Consider the following 23062-nt stretch of genomic DNA (forward strand, 5'->3'; position numbering starts at 1 on the left):
GTTACTGAAGAATCAAGAGCCTTTCTTGTAGCATTTTTAAAAGTTTGCAGACAACGGTATGGATTTGTGAACTTTTACTCCTTCTCAGAACTGGGAAAGAGTACTTGCAATTGCTCGTAGCGAGATCTGGAGCTCTAACATTTATTGTGTGATTGCCTTATTAGCTACCCCCTAACTCTAGTGTCACTAATTCTGAACACCAATATACCATGTCATTGTCAGATAAAGAGATGGCTGCCTTTGAGGAGGTGACGGACATAGATGCCGACTTGCACTCGGAGCTACGCAAGCGACGGAATGTCTACGTCTCGCGACCCGCATACACGGAGCAGTCATTCCAGCACGAACATGAGGAAACCATCAAGGAGCAGGTGAACATTGCCACCCGGGTGAGGAGAGGATGTGGAAAGATGTCCCTGTCATGCAACACGGTGAAAAAGTTCTTCGTTTCCGTGGTTCCCATCTTGAGCTGGCTGCCAGAGTACGACGTAAAGGGCTGGCTGCTGTCGGACATTATCTCTGGTACAACAGTTGGTATCTTCAGGATACCCCTTGGTGAGTACTCTCAGACAGTCTTGACTATTATATATGCCGTACATGGTGAACAACAGGATTGTTACCAACTTCAAACATAGAAACCCACATTTTCAAAGTGTCACGGCCACCTTGAATATTGTAAAACCATTTTGATATCGCAAATTTCACAAGAGCCAAGATTTGCAAAATTAAAACGCATGTCTACATTATATGCGAGCATTGAATGCTAGTAGCAATTCTTGAAACTTTCATGCCGGGAAAAAAAAAAAATGTGGGCTCCAATTCACAAAAATTTTATACCGCAAACATTTTTTGCCTTATTGTAGCAGCTAGTGCAGCTTACAATATATCCACAACTTTGAAGAGAAATAGCAATTTTGTAGCATAAAAATTAAGAAACTCTTTGGTGCTCATCAACTCAAAGGAGCTATGATCTTTTAACCTTGCATGAAACCAGTCAGAGCATAAGGTACTTCATTAAATGACAATGAAATTACACTAGGAAATAATATGTGTATGTTCATTGGTCTGCTGGCTGTGACACCAAGAGCCAATGTTGTTTTGTAGCTGTGACACCCGATGCAAATTCATGTTGCCATCATAAAAACACAAAAACAGAAGAGAAATCTCCTTGAAACTCATTGATGAACTACTGTTTTGAATTGTTCTAATTCATTACAGCCAAAGTGTTGAGCTACACATTGCCATGTTGCCACATTGGGCTTTGTTATCCATTGATTAATCTGTTTTGATATTTTACAATGTGCAATGTATGTATATTCCCAGCCTAGAGCCCAAGGCCACCACAGTAGATCACTTTGCAGATTTAATACATTGTGGATTGATCTTGTAGTTGTTTTGAAAACATAAGCCCACGATATTAACGTTTGATGCATGCTTTATTGAAAAATGTTCCATGGACTTCCGGAGTGGTTATTGATCACACTGGAAGGATTTCAATTTAGCAATATAGGAAGGTAATACCTTCCCTGTATGATGTATATCACCATCCTTAAAAACCATCCTGAGTAGATTGCTCTCTATTAAATGTGAATTTGTTATATGGCAAAGTGGGTGATAATAAAAAATGAATGTTTGAGTATTTACTTTTATACTACTGATAAATATTAGTATTTTTGATGTACAGTGGACTCCCGTTATAGCAAGTCCTTGCGACCAACAGTTTTTTTTTTCCATATATCGAAATTTCGTTATATACAAACCAAACAAATTAACATCTACAAACTGGGGAAAAGCTCTTTGGGCTCCTCCATAGAGATCAGTGATTTCCACCCATAGGTATACATGCTGAAAAATCAGGCGCGGCGCTAGGGTGCAATTAACTCGCCAAAAGCTTATGACCTCGAAGCCTCAGTTGCAAAAAGTAGACAGCTTGTGTGCGTAAAACCGCTGGGGAAGTGTTGCAGGACAATCGCAATATCTCACCTCAAAGCCATCAAATGATTAAATCTATACAGCAAACTGAAGAAGAAACTATTCTCTAACTCGTAATGTTAGTTATTTGGGGTTTTATTGAGGATAAACGTGTGAAAATAATGTCGAAACTTAGCTTCCAAAACAGAAAATTTGGTCTCAAAACAAGTGTTATTTTCTCACATTTTCCTTCATTGCACAAAAATGAAACTTCGATATATGACTTATGGTAGTATATCCATGCTGCTCTCCAAATATCTTTTCTGTATCATTTGGCGCACAGCTATGTCTGGAAAAAATCGAGATCACTGTCACTTGTGACCCACGTAAAATCCATGGCGTAAGGAATACGCAGTCCGATGTATTGGTTTTTGTGCTGCTTGAAACAGTTGAAGCACAAAGCAGGGTTCCTCTCTTGCCCACTCACCACCCTGCTGACCGAAAATCGACCTCTGTCGCATTGCGCCGAGCCTGACACCGCTGATTGGCTAAGCGTGCACTCACCAGTAGAAAACGCATGCGCAGGAGGATGATCTAGTTGTGCATGTCCAGTATCTTCTCTTAAAGTTGGTTGTCTTTTTGCTCTTATTTTTACCTAACTACTAATTGCACAAACACGAGACTTCGCAGGTAGTGAGTCTGGTGTATACAGACTAGTAATATGTTGATCAAATGCATATTCATGCAGGCGCAGACTTGTGTCGGGAAAAAATCGTAACCCTTTCCCACAGTCGACTCAAGCAGAAAAATACACATATCTCGAAAGATACATCAGCGTTTTCGCCCAAAAATCATATGAAGGATGATATATTCATATTTGATATATGTGTGAAGTTTCAAGGGATTTGGTGGTAAAATAAGGGAGATACGAGGAGGTGAACTTTCGAGATTTTTTGTCCTTCCCTCCGCACAGCGCTTCGATGACCGTTAAGAATTCAAAAGCTTTGGCCTCTTATCAGTGAGTTAATTGCACCGTAGCACCGGGGCTGAAATCGCCTGATTTCCCAATATACATGTAGATCGAAGCCTTTGTTACGTCATAAACCCTCAGCTGCGCGGCGCGCCTCGCCCTAGCAGAAACTAGAGCACACACTTTAGTGCGCGCATGAAACCCTAAAAAATGCGCAGCTTGAACTCCCAAGTTCATTGACCCTACCTGCCAAAATATTAAAAATCCTTCATAAATCCCCCCCAAATTCTCGGATCACTACGAAATTTAATCATCTGTTACTTTTGTCATTTTCAACCTTCCCTGCAAGTTTCATCCAAATCCGTGCACAACTTTTTGAGTTATTTTGCACATGGACAAACTAATAAACCAACGGTAACGAAAACATAACCTCCCCCCTTGGCGGAGGTAATAAAAATACAGTGTGGATAACGTTGCAGCCTGAATTTTACTTCATTGTAATAGGAATTTTGTTATAACCGTGTTCATTATAATGGGATTAGTGCACACTGTAATAATTTGCTGATACTAGTGAGTGCTGCTTCATTGTAAAACACAACTAATCGTAGCGAAGGTCAACGAAATATTATCTCAAATATATATGTCTTGCTTTTCCTTTATTTTTTCTCTCTGCTTATTAACTTTCAACATAAGATCTTATGCGTAATAAGGAATGACTTTGCAGAATCCAAGTATGTGTTGTATCAGTGAAAGGTAGTGTCATGACATACACTAGCATCTTGAATTGTGGGAGTGTCTAGTCTGTCATTAAATATTTACTCTTCTATTTTCTCCACTTGAGGGTGATGACAGGATTAGAACTTGAGAGGACAGTGATCATAATGAAAATGATATGATAATAGTAGAAGTAGTAGTTTGTAGTGCTGTAGTCATAGTAGACTAGTTATAATAATAATAATAATGATGATAGTAATAACAACAATAGTAATAATAGCAATATTAATATCAATATTAATTATGATGTTGGTATTATCATTTTTTGTAATTTTTAAATTTTTTATCATTATCATTCTAAACATTGCTACTGATGTACATGTAAATATCTATTGAGCACATACATGTATGTATGGCGTATATTAAATGAATGCTATTAAAACATCCTGCAGGGCAATTTAGGACAGTTGGCGATCCTACAGTATGTGTGTACACGTGGTAAGATGAAAGTATCAATGAGAAAAGGATTAAGGAATCTACCAGCACTTTTTCTGTCATCTTGGGCTTAACTGCACTCCTATTACCTGCTTGTGGTTTATAAATTGTATAGGCATGCTAACAATGCATGGATCAACAATGAAAATTGTATCTGTACCAAGTCTCTCGATTTGTCTGTATCACTTGTGCTGGTATGGCAGATACAGGAATGTAAGAACACTGTGCAAAGATTATTCTTCCTAAGAGGAGTGAGTGTCATAGGTCATCATGATTTGATTGTGAATGACTGAGCAAAATCAAGGCTAGGCACCCTTGTTCAAAGAAAGAAAAATTGTATGCTGTTGGAGAAACATGTTGTTAAATTGTTCAATGACTTTCAAGCATGATAAGGTGATTATAGAATGCAAGCTCAAAACAAACATGATCAACAGAATGCAGTTGAAGAGAAATTAGTGCTGAGCAAACATACAGAGAACACACTAGATCTAAAGGTTCTGGCTGTGAAGCACAAAGTCCAAGTTTTTTCCTACATCTACATTGTATACCTTTAGCATTTTGCACTGTTGTGTGAACAAAGTTTGACAAAGATGCTAAATCTTGCAATCATTCTTGGACCTTAGATTCAGTGAATGTACAATGTAGTAATTGATGCCCTTTTGACTTGTACATATTTGAATAGATTTGAATAGATCAGAAATGAAATAATGATGACATTGTAAATAATAGAAGTCAAATTATTTAGATGTGGGCAAGAAAAGTAGAGAATAGATAATGGTTTCAGAATAGAAGATTTTAACGGTTCACAAATTAAAGTGTAGGGTTTAAAATTCTCTAATCTGCAATGGATCAATGTAAGCATCACTTTATATCCTTAGATGGTAATTCTGAATATTATATAAAAGTATTGACTGATGTTACACATTAGACTAAATATGTAAGTTGGTTGTGTGCCAAGATAACATAGATACAGTGTAATACAGTTTTGCTAAAATACTGTCCTCATTGATATCAATACATACTGTATTGCAAATTATGATCTAAGCTCACAGTTAATTACAATTCTTATGTTGATATGCAATGTGGGATAGATAACAATGAGACAGGGTAACTGACGTCATTATTTTGTTCTTTTCTCTGTTGAATATAGGTATGGCCCATGCTATCCTGGCAGATTTGAGTCCAATTTATGGCCTGTATACCTCCTTCTTCCCAGCACTGGTCTATGCAATATTTGGAACAAGCAGACAACTCAACATTGGTGAGACATTACATATCAGAAGAACAGAGCAGAAGTATCAGCATGTATCATGCAGATAAATAAAGTTTCTTGTTATTTTCAGATGACATTTGAGATAACAACTTTACTTTGCTGTGGTATGGCTTGGTTTCCAACTGGTAAAGGATCATTGGAATGAAGTTACAATATGCAAATGTGTTACAAGATATTTTTTTTTTACCTTCTTCCTCCGTGCCTGGTTACCAAACTTGTGAAATGATACATTGATGTGTGATTGACAAAGGTCAAGTAGATTTATGATACTCTTAAATCATGTTGATATTTTATGTAAGAGAAAGAGAATGGTATGATACTGACCTTGACAGTTGTGTAATATTTTACAAAGCTTTAGTTGATCATCCAGCTAGGATAATTCCACCCAGTAGGATATTAACAGGTATTCAACTTTCTTGATATTTTTGTTAGTCTGTTTTGTTAACCATATTTAAAGGTCCTGTTTACCTTTGGGAGCAGTGATTTAAAAGATTTCAAGATATCACTTTTGATGCATATAATGTGTATGGTAGGTCAGTTGTATCACAAAACAGCCTACTGTATAAAATTTTTGCAATAAAGCCTAAATTATAAAGAGATATCACTATTTTTCTCATTAAACCGTAACTGAAGATGGTTTAGTCAGGAAGCATTTTTATTATATTGTTCACATTTTGTATATTTAACAATACTTAACATTGATTATACTGGTTCAAATTTTTACATTGGTTGTTTCCATCCCTAACTCACATTTTACAACTATTTTGAAGCACCAATGTTGGGTGTTTGTTTCAGACTAATGCAAATGGTAAATTATGCCTTTAAGTTTTAGATTCAGGGCAAATGTCCCCACTATCATCATGAATACATTTCACAGTGGTTGAGCTGTATACATTATCTCTACATAAGGTTTTAATCAGTGTCAGACTTTTGGATTTCATGGAGATAATGGTGGAGGTGTCTCCATAGCTCTGCACTCTTCAAAAGCTATACATTTGCATGTATGTGATAGACAATTTATGCTATACAAGCACAATATGGCAAGCTGACAGAGAGTAAAATTCAGTTTCAAAATGATTATACATTGTACCACAAGGAATTTAAATAGACTTTATCACCTATAATGAATTTATTATGGAATCATCTGTTAGAAATGAACTGTACAAGAACACAATGCATATTTCATTAAAAACTCTGTTTAGGGATAATCATGTAATATGTTGATTTTGATCCATGTTATCACAACTCTCAGGCACATTTGCTGTAGTGAGTATCATGGCTGGTACAGCAATAGACAAAGTCATGGATGCGAGAATGAAGGAATCCGTGGGTCCCACGGTCCCTCCAATGGGGGGCCCTACAGAGGCCAGTGTGACCTATGGGTCCTCCAGTCCCCCCAGCAGTGGAGGAGACATAGAGACTCCAGCACAGGAGATGTTGATGCGGGCCCAGATAGGAGCTCTCCTAGCCATGATGGTTGGCTTGATACAGGTGGGTGACCACGTTACCAACTTCTGTAAAGCAAGATATTTTTTTGTGGCATCAAATTTTCGCATATTGGAGCCGACGGCCTTCTTTCGTGGCATGAAATTTTTCGCGATTTGCCACTGGCATTCAGTGCATAAAGTAGAGACAAGAACATTTGTGTGCATTTCAATTTCGCGAATCTTGGCTATTGCGAAATTCTTGAAATTTAAATGTTGCAAATATTCCTTGTTTTACAATATCTCTTCTCAGATTCTCTGCAGAAAATATTAAGATCAGGCACGAAATAAGATCAACAAAAATATGCTTAGATGTTCTCATTGTTTTTTGACTGTGAAAGTCAGCTGTCATTATTGCAGAAAGCAAGAATGCTTGTTAACGAGAGTAGTACCTGTTCATTGGTAGAGGAACCAGGTAGAATTTTGTAGCCAAATAATTTTGTAGAAATATGAAGTCATATTGTCAGTAAAATCCCTTCTGGGTCACAGCAACTATTGTAGATGTGTTTTGTAAATATATGACAAGAAACCCTTGAATAACAGAGAAGATCCGTAGCCTGATTTATTAAAATACAAATTTGATGTGTTTGATCGTGTTGATTGCCATCTTTCCCCCACAGCTGGCCATGGGTATATTCCGACTTGGCTTTGTCACATGTTACCTCGCTGAGCCCCTGGTCCGTGGCTTTACCTCAGGTGCCGCCTTCCATGTCTTCACAAGTCAGTTCAACAAACTCTTTGGAGTTCCCGTCCCACGCTACTCAGGCCCATTTGCTCTTCCAAAGGTACGGAGTCATCAATAATGAATGCATGATAACATGAAAAATTTGCTGTCCGCGGCCTTGCTTTAATGCTTTGTTTGGAGCACAAATAGAGGAATTAAAGTGATGGAGAAATAAGTAACTGTAGGTGAGGTACCAATGATGTCATCAAGCCATGCTGAGGGGCAAAAACTATATAGGGGCCCCCATATGCATGGGCACCCCCATACGCATGGGAGCCCCCATATGCATGGGAGCCCCCATACGCGTGGGAAAACGCATGAAGCGTTACATCCTGCTTCCCATTTATAGGAAGGCAAGTATGTGGTACCCGTACAGCACGCTAGAATCAAGTGCTTTATACACACATGATTTGTTTTTGCCCATCAGGCAACACGTCATTTGACATCATGGAACCTCGTCTACACAAAGAAATACAATCTACACTTTGTCAAGCATTGTTATGTAATGCTCTGCTTGCTTGTGACTATTAGCACAAATGGTAGAATAATACAGACTACTTTTTTTCATCATATTGTGCACTCATGAGCACCGGAACACACAGGATTGATAATGTTATCTTCATGGTGTTTCTGATCATTGATAAAACCTAGCCATCCTTGAGGTCATGTATTGTTTCATGTGTTATCTTGCTCTGAGGAAAAGCCACAAAATATTTACAGTTCTGAATAATTGTTTCCTATCAGAATTTGTTTTTTTCTCATTACAAGGCCATGCAGAAGAAGGGAGCATGATGATTAATAATAAGTATTGAGGGAATGACCCAGAAAAGTGAACCAAGTTAATTTTTGAAACTGTCAAAAACAAGCGTGACTGCATAATCATTACAATACAAACAATGCTGTTTGTATTCATCATACACTCAAGTATAATCTCCATCATTTTCGGGATTTTATGATGCAAGAGTTTGTAGAGTGCAGGTAGATTAATCAAAATGCCAAATGACGAGAAATATTGATGATATTCACGACTCTTTGAAGCCAATGATATGGAATCTAAGAAAAAAAAGCTGCATATGTGTTTGTATGTATATACAGTACTGTATATATGTGTGTATGTATATGCAACTGTAGGTATGTGTATATGTGTGTGAGTATGTATGTGTATATGTGTGAATGTGTGCATGTATGAATGTGTCCATACACTTCAATATATAGTGCATGCTGCTGATATTATTTAGATGTTAAAAAATGTCATTTCTGAATTAAAGAAATGTGCTTGTTGTAGCTGTAATGTCACTAATGCTGGACTTGTTGTATTCTTATTTTCAGACATATAAGTATTTGTTTACCCACATCAACCAAACCAACGTCTGTGCCCTCATCAACAGCTTCCTCGTTGTTCTCTTCTTAATAATTGTCAAAGAACTTCAAGATAGATATAAGGACAAGTTGAAGTTCCCCCTCCCTACTGAACTCTTTGTTGTAAGTACTATTAAAATCACATCCCTTTCATTTCATTCAGTCGGCATTATGCGAACTTTGCCCAATATTGTTTGAGTTTAAATGATAAAATGAGCCAGAGTGCCAAACTTGTACATGCCCCAGTGCAGATAAAACCAAAAGAATTCACAGTAGATTCTTTAGAGAGGTGAGAATTATCTAACCTTTGTCTTGTACCAGTGCTATTTTTGTACTGTGATGTTTTGCTGATTGTTTATGCCAAACACTTTTAATGAACTGTAGCTTGAGACCGTTAACAGGTATTGTTGTTGTTGTTGTTGTTGTTATGAAGATGTGTTGTAAATAATAAACTTACATGAAATATAAATTTAATAACTAATGGCATGCAAATATCATCATAGATATATTGAAGTTTGTGCAAAATACTTTTAGCCATAAAATCTTCCAAAAACGGGTGCAATGCACATATGACATTATCCCAATATGAAAAAGTAGTATTGTATTTCACAAAAATTTGTGTAAGAAGACATGCTGAGATTCATTATAAATACTGATTTTCTAACTGAAAAGTAGAATGTTGACAAAAACTCTCTTTTGGCAATTAATATTGTTATCTTTTTCATTGTTTTTATGAACTGAAAAGTAGAATGTTGACAAAAACTCTCTTTTGGCAATTAATATTGTTATTTTTTTCATTGTTCTGTGTGTGTTTGTTTGTTTGTGTGTTGTTGTTTTTTTGTACGAGGACATGATAGTTGATGGCAAAAAAATTCCAGAAATCCTTATGTATTTTGTTTGTCTCAGGATATGGAATTTGTCCAATCACTGGTTTTTTGATGGATCCCATGTGTATATCTTTTACTTTGAGACATTTCACAAGTGACTGCATACTGTTAGAGAACCTTCCCTGTGGAGAGTGAAGTCTCAAAACTATGATGTAGCACATTCTTTGCATCCATTGGGAATGTTCTGTGACCCCGTTTACAGTGAGTGAAAAGCTGGGCTCAGCCTGGCCTTCTTTTCACTGTAAATGCTCAAAAGGCCAAATGTGGTACCAAAAACGGCTGTGCATTTGGCCAAGCTCTGGCCAAGCTGTGCATTTGGCCAAGCTCGGCCTGGCCTTTTCTCACTGTAAACGCAACTGGACCAAATGCGGTACCACCGGCGTGCTCCCAATGATAATCATTTGTTTAAAAGCAGAACGCCACTACGACAAAATATTGAAAGGTTTGAATTTAAAGCCCGAGTCCAGCCCTCTACTGTAAATGGACAGAATTGTGGGGATGAGTACGACAATTGAGGCCGGGCTCAGTCTGGGCTCGGCCCGAGCTCGGCCCAGCTCTGCACTGTAAACGGGGTCTGTGTGATCATCAGTATATTCTTAACATCGTAATGTGGATATAGGTTTTTCACTCAGTTGTAACAGAAAATAAGATATCTCTATGTTTTCATACTGATTTGTTCTCTAGATAATTATGTCTACTGTAGCATCCTACACTGGAAATTTGTCGCAGAAGTATGGCATGCCCATCGTCGGGGAGATCTCGTCTTCGTAAGATACCACTTAAGTGTCCTTTCACGCGAGTTCACAGTTTTATTGAATATTTCCCCTAGATGTGTGTAGGAAATCTCACCCTTCAAAAACTTCCAATTTAAAAACCCAGGTATATATACCAGGATAGGTAATAAAAATCTGTGATAAGTGAACAACATAACCTAATAATTGTCTTTTATTTTATTTGAAAATAAAAAAATCCGTGATTATTTGTCATTTATTTGATACTATTATTACCTTTTCTGCTGTGCATAATTCGTCACATAATGATATTTTTAACAAGCTCCTGTCCAGCAGGTTTGCTGTATGATCAGGGTTTGGTAGGAAAAGGCAGCGGTAGAGCCCTTTAGAGATTTCACACTATGTATTGAATAAAAAGTAGTAAAACAAACAACTCTTCCATCTGTGTGCATTGAATGTGTATTGAAATTGCATCTCATGCAGTCAAACCTGTCCATAGCGACCACCGTCTACATCGGCCACCAGCTGTATGAGACCCCTAAACACAATTCCCCCCAAGAGAAAAGCCATGTTAATGACCCTGTCTATAGCAGCCACCTGTCTGCAATGGCCACTTTTTTTTTGTCACCCTTGGGGTGATTGCTATAGACAGGGTTGACTGTAGCATGTGACTTTTCTGCTTGTGTATGTTGAATTTAATGTATTGAATGTGTATTGAACAGTAATATTGATCACGCATGTGACTTTTCCATGTAAGAGTATTGAAAGTTTGTAGTTGAATGGTAGTAACAACCAATCATGTGACTTTTCCACCTGTTGCTGTCTCCTTGGTACAAATAGGTCTCTTCCAGCCCCCTTCATTCCGCCCATTCAGTACGCCCACATCATCATGAGTGATGCCTTCGTCATCGCCATCGTTGGTTTCTCCATCTCCGTCTCACTCACCGTCATCTTCGCCAAGCGCAACAAGTACGAGATGTCCTCTAACCAGGTAAGAGGCACAACAGAGAATCCTGATGTTTCAAATATAGTTCACTTGCAGAAGTTTTAAAATTAGAGGAAATTGGAATGAAGATGGCATTTTTTTTCTTCTATAATGATGATGATTATGATTATTGCTGTTGTTATTATTGTAATTATTACCATTATTATTATTATTATTATTATTATCATTATTATTATTATTATTAGTAGTAGTAGTAGTAGTAGTATTGCCATTATTATTATTATTATTATTATTATAATTATTATTATTATTATTATCATCATCATCATCATCATCATCATTATTATTATTATTATTATTATTATTATTATCGTCATCACCATCATCATCATCACCATCACCATCACCATTATCATCAGTAGTAGAGGTAGTAGTAGTAGTAGTAATAGCAACAGCAGCAGTCATAACTGAAATAGTTTAACAAGATTAAGGTATATCAAGTTGAGGTAAATTTAGAAGACTGCATAAATGCAAAATTGCGCCAGAAAATTACACCAGAAAAATGACACTCAGGTATTTAATGTTTAATTGTTACTAAAGATGTGAATTTATGATGCAGAATGATTTATTTTCTGATTGAGAAAGAAAAGGAAGCTGAAATTATACCTTCAGATAGTCAAAGTGTGATAGGCTTCGAAGGTACTTGACAGTTGCTAGGTTACCCACCGAGGCAAGTGGGGAAAAAACTTTGATGTCGCCTTACTTGAGAATTCATGGTTGTTTAATGCTGAGCCCATATTTCATTCTTCTTTGTTTGCACAGTAGAAGGAAGAAAAGAGAATACCACTTCACTCTCAGAGAGAAATGTAAATAATTGATATATTGCCTGATAATCTATTACAGTTGAATTCTTATCCATTTCTCACTTTCATTCTGTTTGCTCATTTTCAATATTTGTCACAAGTATCGTGCACCACTGTTGACATTCAAAAGTTCTTGCATCAGACATTAGCCATGGCTATTGATTTCAATGGAGTTGTTGGACTTAGCAAGTGCAAAGGGCATTTTTCCCATGCTCAGAACTGTCCTTTGCCTTATTTTTTGGTCCTTGTGTATAATGTGAGTAGCGTGTCAGAATCCTTACTACTTTGCCTTGAATGAGACAAGAGTATTCAATATGGCAGCCAGATGGGGTGTGTTTAGCATGATTGTGCCTTCAGAAATGTCAGATACCAGATGCTACATCTAATATGAAAATTGATCCCTCAAAATTGATTTTTTTTTTTCTCTCTCTAATCAAACAACTGGTCGTGTCAAATTTCCAAAGTGTGATTTTTTTAAAAAAATGCTATGGCATCAAGGAATAGACAATGTAATATTTTAATTAGTCAATTTTTTAGAAGTCATATTTTTGCCTCTCGAAGTTGAAGCATGTGCACCTGTGTTCTTTTCTGTCAAGAGGGTAAGGACAGAGTTACAGGAAAATTGTCAAATTACCAGGAAATCTAAAGAAGTAGTTGACATGAAACAGGTTGTCTCAGGTAATCAACAGATTTTTTTCTTGTTGCTTTATTTTACTTCAGCTGTGCTTTATGCATGACACTTGATTACAGGCCAAAGTTTCTAATTACCCAAACGTCAGTAGCATCGCAACTGGTGAGGCCAACACTGGTACAGAAGTCAACGGCAGATATTTTTAATGTCACCTTGTATTTGACTGTCAGATATTCCTGTTTTAGGAGGCATCCAGTATGACTAATATTGTTCTTGGCATTGTCAAGCTTCTGGTATGCAATTGATGTTGTCTTCCCTAATTATTCCCTCTTCCTCGGGGTAGGAGCTACTTGGCTACGGTGCCAGCAATGTCCTGTCTGGGTTCTTCTACTGCTACCCTTGCTCTGGATCCCTGTCCAGGACACTCCTGCAGGACCTGGCTGGGGGCAAGACACAGGTGAGGGGGAGGGGCCAGTGATGGGAAGGGGCCAGTTATGGGAGAGGCCAGTGGATGGACTGGGGATCAATTGACCTTTGACATTAGATGACAGCTTTGATTTCATGTATTTAGTTCTCACAGTGATTTTTTTTTTTCTTCATGTCTGTTTATGAGTTTGCTTGCTCTATTTAAGGGCCCCATTACATATTAACATGCCAAGTTCAGGAATACTAATTATCATGTACAAATTTAGCAATGCCCTTTAAAAATTCTGATGTTCAAAATCACTTCCCATTAACCAGGAGATGAATGTCATCTCAATGAGAATGAGCTGATTTTATTATAACACATATTTACCATGGACGCCTGCCAGAGTATTCTCAGGACTGGTCTTCAACGGGGTAAAGCCTGATGAAATGTTGGTTAAATAAAATTTTCTGTGAGTTTCTTCAAGCTTGAAATCAGGCAAGATCAGTTTTGGGAAGTAGCATAATTTTTGAGAGCAGTAAATATGGCATTGTCTCTCCTGTTTGATCATTAAATCTACTGCTGCTTTAGGGATAGAATTGCAAATCAGAAAACTAAAATTATCAATGTGTGAATGAATCAGGTATATAACCCTGGTATGCTCTGTATCCTTATCAAATATAAAGCTTCTTACTATTGGATCTCAAACTTTAGCTAATTGAATGAGGTAGAGTAAGATATTTTGGTTTTCTATTTTCATACGTGTTTATAATTGTATGTATAGTTGAATGTTTCAAAGAGGAAAGACAAATGCTTCTTGAGTACAATTTAAATGAGACTTTAAAGGTCCTGTCTACCATTGGGAGCAGTGATTTAAAAAATGTTCCGAGATAACACATTTGATGCGTATGTGTAGGTCAGTTGTATCACAAAACATCCTACCATGTAAACATTTTGCAATTTATAAGGAGATATCACTATTTTTCTTTCTAAACCATAACTGTAGATAGGTTAGTCTAGAAACATTTTTATCATAACTATTGTTCACATTTTGTATATTTAACATTACTTAACATAAGTTATATACTGATTCATTTTTTTTTTTTTTTTACATTGGTTGTTTTTATCCCTAACTCATATTGTTAAACTATTTTGAAGCACTGAAGCTGACTTTTTGTTTCATCTGCAAATGGTAAATTATGCCTTTAAAGTTCATTGCTGTTATTTTGGTAGCACTGTTGACATTTGAGAGAGATTAGCTAATTTTGATGTGTTGGAATGATTCCGTATGGGTAAATATGCAATTGCTCATATAGTGGAGACTATTATTGAGCATCCTTGATATCTGCTGAAGACTTTATTCATTGTCCAGCTTGTTTCAAGTTTTTGGTACATTAGACAGGCTTGATTGTTCTTCATGGCGTATTAATAACGTATTGCTCAATTGCTTGTCAAAATTTTATTTCCAGGGTATTGTATTTCTATTCCTACTTGATTGCCTGATACATCTTTTCAATTGATAAGATCATTTTTGTTGTATGTTTTTGTACTTTTATTTTCCTAAGTTATTCTTTGGAAGATATTTTTGTCTGTTTTCTCCTGATGTATACTGTATACGCTATCATTTTCGCGTACATAAATTTTCGCGAATTGCCGATGTCACACATTTTCGCGAGTGTTTAATTCGCGATTGGGGGACCAGAGAATGAAGTGGCAAAGAAAGTGTGAATTTTCAACTTACTAGCAACGAATGCTACCACAGCGACTGGGCTGTGTATACTAGTAGTTAAACGTGGACATGCTATATGTACGTAAACAAGCTTAGCCAGTATGGTCTGTTTAAGCCGTAAAATGTTCGTATCGTCAAGGCAAGGGATTCATTTTGGAAGGTAGCCCGACCAGACGCTGTAAGTACGCGTACCTACGTACAGCGACTGGGCTGTGTATAGTTATTTGGAAGGTAATATTTTCGCGTGTTGTTAATTTCGCGAATAGCTCCCGACTCGCGAAATTCGCGAAAATAAAACCCACGCGAAATATATAGCGTATACAGTATGTCAGAGCTATACATGAACCTTTAATGCTCTTTCCTCAGCTTGTTTGATGAATAGACAGGCTAATAATGCGGCTAGTAGAAGGGGTGTAGCCCCAATATCCTTGGTTGTGAAACCACAAGCACCGCATAGCAGCATGTGTTTGAAGACATATGTCTCTCTTGATATCTTCCCCTGTCTTCAGATTGCTGGCATAGTTTCAACAATCCCGATCCTCCTGGTTCTCTTCCTGCTGACTCAGTTCTTTGAGGCGCTTCCCGTGGTAGGTGACATCTCCAGGAGAGATTGACCTTCAAAGAGAGGCAGCTCTTTATCAGAGGCATTTAGAGGAAAGCAATATATCAGTCGAAATTTTAAAGAAAACAGATAGACTTTTGGTAGTAAGTTGTACTTCATGATGATTGCTCTTATATAAAATCATGGCTTCTAATAGGTGCCTCAATCAACCTTGAAGAGCTACATCAAGTTTGTTTATAGAATATTTTGTATGTTTTTCTGCATAAAAATTAACACTATATTTTCTTTTAATGAAAAAGTGTTCCTATTTTAGAACCCAAACAAGAGTTTTGCCTGTATTCATTAATTTATTATTTATTAAGGTTTGCAGAGGTTTTTACAGACCTTGGTCATAGTAACCACATATTTCACATAGTTCTGTATTTGAGGACAAAAAAAAACAAGACAAAACAAAACAAAACAAAACTGCAAAAAAAAAAAATACACACACACACACACACACACAAAACATATAAACCTGATATAAAAACCTAGAAGTTTTTTATTTGTATAAGAAGTTGAATTTCTTTGTTTTTTTATGATGCTAGTCACAAATTAGGATCATACGTTTAAGTTCAAAACATTAGTTTGAAATTTTGGTGAAATTCAGTCGAAACTTGATATATAACCCACATGCAAAATTTATTTATAAGTATTGTAAACAGTTGTTTTCTGTTACTCCTCTTCACAGACCAGCATACAGTTCATGAAATCAATTTCAATATCAAGGTGGGGAAAGCTACCCTTTCAAGATCACTTATTTGTTATTATTATCATCAATGATTTGGTTGTTATTATTATCATCAATGATTTGGTTATTATGATTATCATCAATGATTTGGTTTTATTTTTCATCAAATTCACTTACTAACTTTTTCATTTCATACTTTTTGTCACCTGTTTGTACAGGGATGTCTGGCAGGGATTGTTGTTGTGGCACTCAGGGGCATGTTCAGACAATTCAGAGATATCAAAGAGTTGTGGAAATTCTCCAAGATCGATTGTGTAAGTAGTTAAGACACAGTGTTTTACCTGGTAATGGATGTGTGTTGTTGTTTCACATGAGCACTGCGCTCTGAAGGCATTTTGTTGTCAGGCTTGTAACTTATATCTTATATGGAAGCGTGAATTAGAATTGATATAAAGTTGATCAGAGGCTGTGGATAGCATGTCAGACTTGCCAGATCTCCCAGATTCTTTAGGAGGCTGCCTGCCTTGAAATTGCTCTTTGTGTCCTGAAAGTAGAATACAAAGGCTTCTGTGATTTAGGTATTTTCTTCGTCTATTAACCCTAAAAGGGCCGGGGGGGGGGGGCGGAATCCGCCCCCCCCTCGACGTTTCGCGCTATAATTCTGTAACGAGAGAAGGCCTCATCGCGAGGCTTCTTGACTTTCTTCGTTCAAGTCTCGCGCAACTTTTGAGACCAAATTTGCAACGTCCGCGCATACTTTTGCGAAGCCACGCCCATTTTTGTAACGGAATGTCGCTCCAAAACGGGCACAATTTTGTGATTTTGTGTACATTTCCTATGGAAAACAGTGCTCTGTCATGAAAGGCATAAAAACCTGATTATTTTTACAATTAATCACTTTCATTGATTAATTTTGTGCTAATTATGGTAGAAAAGTGGTCAGTGACAATTTCCAATGAAAAAACAAAGAAAAAACAAAAGTTGAAAAACAAAGAAATACATAAGAAATTCTGAAAACAATAAAATACATAAGAATTGAAATGAGTTTTGGAAGTTTTTGTGATGTACAATTGTTGAATATGCTAAAACAGATTTACAGATCAAAAATTAGACTCTCAATGCTTTTAATTAAGCTAAAATATCACCTTGAGCTTAATTTGCATAATTAATTAATTAAAATTAGAAATTGATTGTTTCAAAAAATCTTATAACACAATCTTGTAGATTATGACGCGGGTCTCACGCATGCAAAATTTCATCGCGATCGCACCACCGATGGCCGAGATTTCAGGGGGGGGCGGAATCCGCCCCCCCCCCCCCCCCCCCGGTCTGAGCATAGCCAAAAAAGCCCGGCCCCTTTAGGGTTAAAGGAGACCTCTGGATGATTTTCAGACTTTAACGTTTCAACTACTATAAATTAGTAATACTAGGTGCAGAGTTAAGAATTTGCAGTGACTGGGATGAGGAGAAAGAATATTTTCAAAATTACTTAATTCATCTGGACTTTCCCTTTAAAATGCAGGTTACACACAAGTATCTCCTGATATCTCATTGGAAAACCTGTGATTTTGATAGATGAATATTTGCCATCTGTTTAAAATATTGGAAGTCACATACTTCTCTGGAAAAAGTTTAACCAATTTAGTAACCATTTGGTCTGCATTGATGTCTGTCTTTGCAGATCTCAACGCATCCAATTCCAACCCCTTCCAAAAATAGAAAAATGGCAAAAAGAGGTCATTTGTACTTCCTGTGGGAGAAATTAATTATGATTTTCTGAGAATGCATGATGTATCGTAAATATGCATAAAAGCATCTGTGTTTACTCAGCACTTGCGAAATCCAACTATTGAAATGTGCAGTTATGCCACTAATTTCATTTATGTGTACATTGTAAGAAAGGAGAACATGGTTCAATGCGTGATCATTTCTTCCTAATTTTTCACCATCTTACCTGTAGATGCTGTGGATAGTGACATGTTCAGCCGTCATACTTCTTGGAGTAGACATAGGTCTTGGTGTCGGAGTGGGTGTTGCCATCTTTTCTATTGTCATACGCACGCAGCGACCAAAATGTTGTATTATGGGAAACATCCCAGAAACAGATATCTACCGGGATTTGAGCTACTATGATGCAGTAAGTGACCTTTGTGTGTGTGTGTGTGTGTGTGTGTGAATGTGTGTGACTTGTCTGTGTATTGTATGTAACCTGTTGTGTTTTTGTGTACGTGTGTCCTGTTGTGTTTATATATAATCAGTGGTGTGGGTTTGTGTGTGCATGACCCTTTTGTGTTTGTGTGTTTGTATGACCTATTGTGCAGGCGTGTTTATGTGTGACTGATTGTGATATTGTGTTGGTGTTTTGTTTTTCTAGGTTCAGTGTTGTGTGTGTGGATGTGTGAAATTGAACATGAGATGCATACTTGTTACAATATTAGTTTGCAGGTTATGAAAACATTTTGATAGTGATAGTGATTTAAATAGCAAATGCTTATTTTTGCTATGTATTTGTAGTTCTAAAGATGTGTTGTCAGTTGTCAGATTCTTTGTTTCTGTATCATAGTCATGGTAACACCAATACCCTCATAATGCTAATACATTTCCTACCACACCATTTGCAGGCTGTGGAGATACCAAGTGTCAAGATCTACCGTGTGAATGCCCCAATCTACTTTGCCAACGCTGACTACGTCAAGCAGCGCATGTACTCACTGACCGGCATCAACCCACCCAAGATTCTACAGGAGAGGGCCAAGGAAGAACGGAAGGAAGCAAGCAACCAGGCCAAGTATAACAAGAACAACAAGAACAGCAACAACAGGGATTCCGCGGCAGAAGATGGGCAGGAGTTACAGACAGTGGTAAGTAATCTGATCTTGTTGGACTTGAGACTTTGTGGCTGTGAGTAACGAATGGTGCGATCTGCTAGTGCGGATTTGTGTAAGGATGTCCAGTGTTGATTTGAGTTCATGAAAGGGGGTTTATAAAGGTGGAAGGAATTAGTAGTGTGGTCTCTTCTGGAAATTGGAGTGAGAGAAGGTAATAGTTTAAGTATGCCATGTTTATTGGAGTGATAGAACTTGCGGTCCATTAAATATGATAACTTGCTTTGAGGATGTACTCAGCAGATTGGATTGGTAGAAGATATAGTCCATTGTATAGATGACTTGGTATAAGATTTTGCCCTTTAGATATGATACAATTGTCAGGTTTGTGGAAGACCTGCCTGTCTTCGAGTCTTTTTATATTTTATTTTTTTGCCTTTCATGCAGTAACCATACACTTGTAGTATCTATGATCACTGACATAATATCAATTGTAACGACTTATTAAGACTATCAAACTCATTTATACTACAAGGTGTTTAAGAAATGAAACAGGTGAACCATAAACCTTATTCTAGTAAACTTTCTTGATCTTTCAAATACAGTCAGCGGATGTGAGGACCAGTGATGATATTGAGGATGATACAGAGATTAACACGGAGGTCATGACGCCTCAGAACAGTTCCCTGGAGACAGGGCTAGTGAGGACTAATAACCACCAGAACCACCGGTCTACTCCTCCGGTCAAGACTATCATCATGGACTTTGGAGCGGTCAGCTTCGTGGATGCCATGGGCCTCAGTACACTCAAGGTCATCATTGCCGATTATGAGAAAGTGGACGTTGATGTTGTCCTGGCCAATTGTAGAGGTGGGTGGGGTGTCTGTGGTCATTATTTCATTAGCACAATCAGCACCAGTATCATTCATTTATGTATGAAAATCAAAACAATGCTCCAAAAGTCAAATGACTGTATGTCAAAGATGATAGAACCTGATTTTTTTTTTTTTTTTTGTCACCTGTTTATGTCAAAGATAGTAGCTGTGTGTGACCACTCAGCTTAAAACCCACAAGAAGTTGCAAATTGGAATCACTGCAATGGACCAGGATATGTCATCTGGAGTGACCGCCTCAAATTTTTCAAGTTTGTCAAGCCTGGGAGAAAAAGCTTTTCTCTACGTACAGTCAAGATTTGGCGGCTTAGAAGAAAACCGAAATCAAGATATGAGCAGTGTTTCTGGACCATTTGTTTTTTTTACAGGTGCTGTTTTTACTGTGAAATAGAACATGTTTTCACTAATACTTCTGCACAGCAGGCCTAAGTGACTCTAATCTTTAACCTATTGAGGACGGTCAGATTTTGCTACAACACACATTTCCCATAGACACCTGCCTGAGTATACTCGAGACTCGTCCTCAAGGGGCTAAATTCTCTTTTCTTCCTTTCTATGAAGCTGCAACTCCTAACTCTCTCTTATTTCAACCACCTTTTGAGTGGGTTAGGATGGTCCAATTTGAACAAGTTATATCATTTTAAAGCTCAGAGCTTACTCTTTTGAACTCTGTAGAAAAGTGTTTAGCCATTTTGACCTAAGTTTTGTTGATTTTGATCTGGCTGATCACATAAATGCTGCGACTTTGAATGATTCAGTGCTCTCCCTTTCTGTCATATTCCAGGGCCCATTCGAGCTTTGATGTACAAGAGTGGATTTTTAGACCTTATAGGTCTGGATAAAATTTATGTGACTCTGCATGATGCAGTACTGCACAGTGTGGACAGCGGACACCAACTGGTGAGTCATTTGGCTAGCCTGGCCTTTTTAAACATATGTGGCATAACTGAAATACAGGGAACAGTAGCAGGGCTCTAGAACAACATCTCCAGGGTCAACAGTATAATGGGAGTTTAGAAATATATTGCAAATTGGCAACTTTCATCATTTCATTCAAAGTTGGGAATTTTCCTCTTGAGCTAGAACCATATTATCTTTTGTTGAGTCCAGATTCAAGCTGTGGTACCTTGTTTGAATAACAAACTGTGTCAGCTAGTTTTCTTTGTGAGTATGCATATGTGCAATTAATAGTGCAGTAACCTACAATGATTACAGCTACCTTGTAGAGAAATAGTAGAGATTCTGGTACTGGAGTCACTGCAATTATGGTAAAGGTCATAATTTGAAATCTCTATATAAAATGTGGCCCCAAGGTTTGTAAATAATCAATATTAGGGAACCAGTATTTTGGAAAGATGCAATATACTTTCCTATTTAAACTTGTAATGTAGCAGAGTTTTCTGAAGCATTTTAGTATTTGTTTTACATAGCATTTAATGTGACAGTAGCATTAGTCTTGGCTTGAAATTGTTGGCATACAGTGTTAAAACAAAAATTAACATAATTGCATTAATAAATTGGAATAATGGAGAGATTATTTCATATGATATGAGTACAACATTTGCGACTGTAAGAAACTGTGTTTTTACCCTGCAAAAGTAAAGAATGATTTTGTTTTTGCTATTCAAACAAATGATGTATTGTCAAGTTAATTTGAATTCTGTATTGGATTTCTTAGTTTGTTAATGGCTTTTCAATGTGATCTTTTTCCACAGTTATCATCCCGTCGTTCTGTGCCTGACCCGGCGGCTGTGGTCCTGTACCGATTAAACTCGACAGAGGCAGAGGAGAGCCCAGAACTCACGGAAGATGTTGCATCTCCAGCTAGTGAGGTCTGAAAGCAAGACTACATACACCAAAACAAAATTCAAAATAAATACCTCTCCAAAAATGCTGCACCCAAACAATTAATCCTGAAAACGTTGAAACTCTGAGCAAGGCAAGAACTCCAAAAGTCTTGAAGTGCTCTGGTTTCAAAGATATGGTGCCTCACTCTCCTCTTTCTCCAAGTTCTACCCTTCATACTCTCGCGTCTAATGTGCCAATATCAAAGTGTGAACAGGGCTGCTAGACCTTCGCTTATTTATTCTGAAATTTCTATGATGAGTGGTTGTCAGAAAGCTGTAGTGCACACTTACAGAAAGAGAGAGAGAGAGAGAGAGAAAAAAAAAATAAGGGTGCAGAGAGAATGTTTGACGTGTCCCGACATCCCGACAATGTTACAGATGGATGGTGGAAACTTGTTGGAAAACAACCTGAATTCAGATATTTCCCCAATATTGCTACTTCAACAGCTGTGATGTGATTGTACACTCCAAGAGGTGTGTAGAGTGATCAACCTCAGTTGAGCAGCAACACTGCCCTCTATTGTTCTCCAAGGTTTGCTGTATGGACCATTACTACAGATGGGTTTGAAGTAGATGTCAGTTTGGACATTTTTAACAGAATGAAGCATATGACTCTTGTGTAAGACAAGTACAAATTATGTGTATGTCATTTCTTCTTTGAGTACTGCCTCAGTGTTGGCTGTCAACTGAAGACAAATTTATTCTACCTGTCCCTTACAAGACTGTCATCCTGTTGATTAAGTGCTAAATTGCTTATTTTAATCTCTTGTGAAAGATAGTGGAACGAAGTGAATATTTTTCGATTTCATGAAATTCTTGCATCGAATTGTTATTGCAACTGGTTTACAAATTGCCCTACATGTATATTAATGTAAATTGATTGTCATAAATCAATGGACATAAATCAGTTGTCAATCGATTGTCAATCGGTTGCAGAGTGAATATCTGTATCTGTTATTTCAGATGATGAAAAGTAACTTACTGTAATACACCAAACTTGAGTCAGATAGAAATAAGATAGAAATACGATTTATATTGCTAGTACTAAGTGACTTTACAAGCATTCCAAAGCTGTTGCAAAA

General features: G+C 37.2%; 1 protein-coding gene across 1 annotated transcript; it reads left to right on the plus strand.

Moving 5' to 3' along the window:
* Positions 1-201: 201 nt before the first annotated feature.
* LOC140246080 (prestin-like) lies at positions 202-22754 on the plus strand. Its single transcript, XM_072325526.1, has 15 exons — positions 202-555; positions 5241-5351; positions 6616-6854; positions 7468-7632; positions 8901-9053; positions 10502-10584; positions 11389-11539; positions 13332-13445; positions 15633-15710; positions 16634-16729; positions 18376-18552; positions 19037-19276; positions 19846-20110; positions 20918-21033; positions 21849-22754. The coding sequence occupies exons 1-15, from the start codon at positions 210-212 to the stop codon at positions 21969-21971; spliced, it is 2457 nt and encodes an 818-aa protein (XP_072181627.1). The 5' UTR covers positions 202-209; the 3' UTR covers positions 21972-22754.
* The last annotated feature ends 308 nt before the right edge of the window (positions 22755-23062 follow it).

This window comes from Diadema setosum, chromosome 2 (genome assembly GCF_964275005.1).
Source record: "Diadema setosum chromosome 2, eeDiaSeto1, whole genome shotgun sequence".
Taxonomy (NCBI): Eukaryota; Metazoa; Echinodermata; class Echinoidea; order Diadematoida; family Diadematidae; genus Diadema; species Diadema setosum.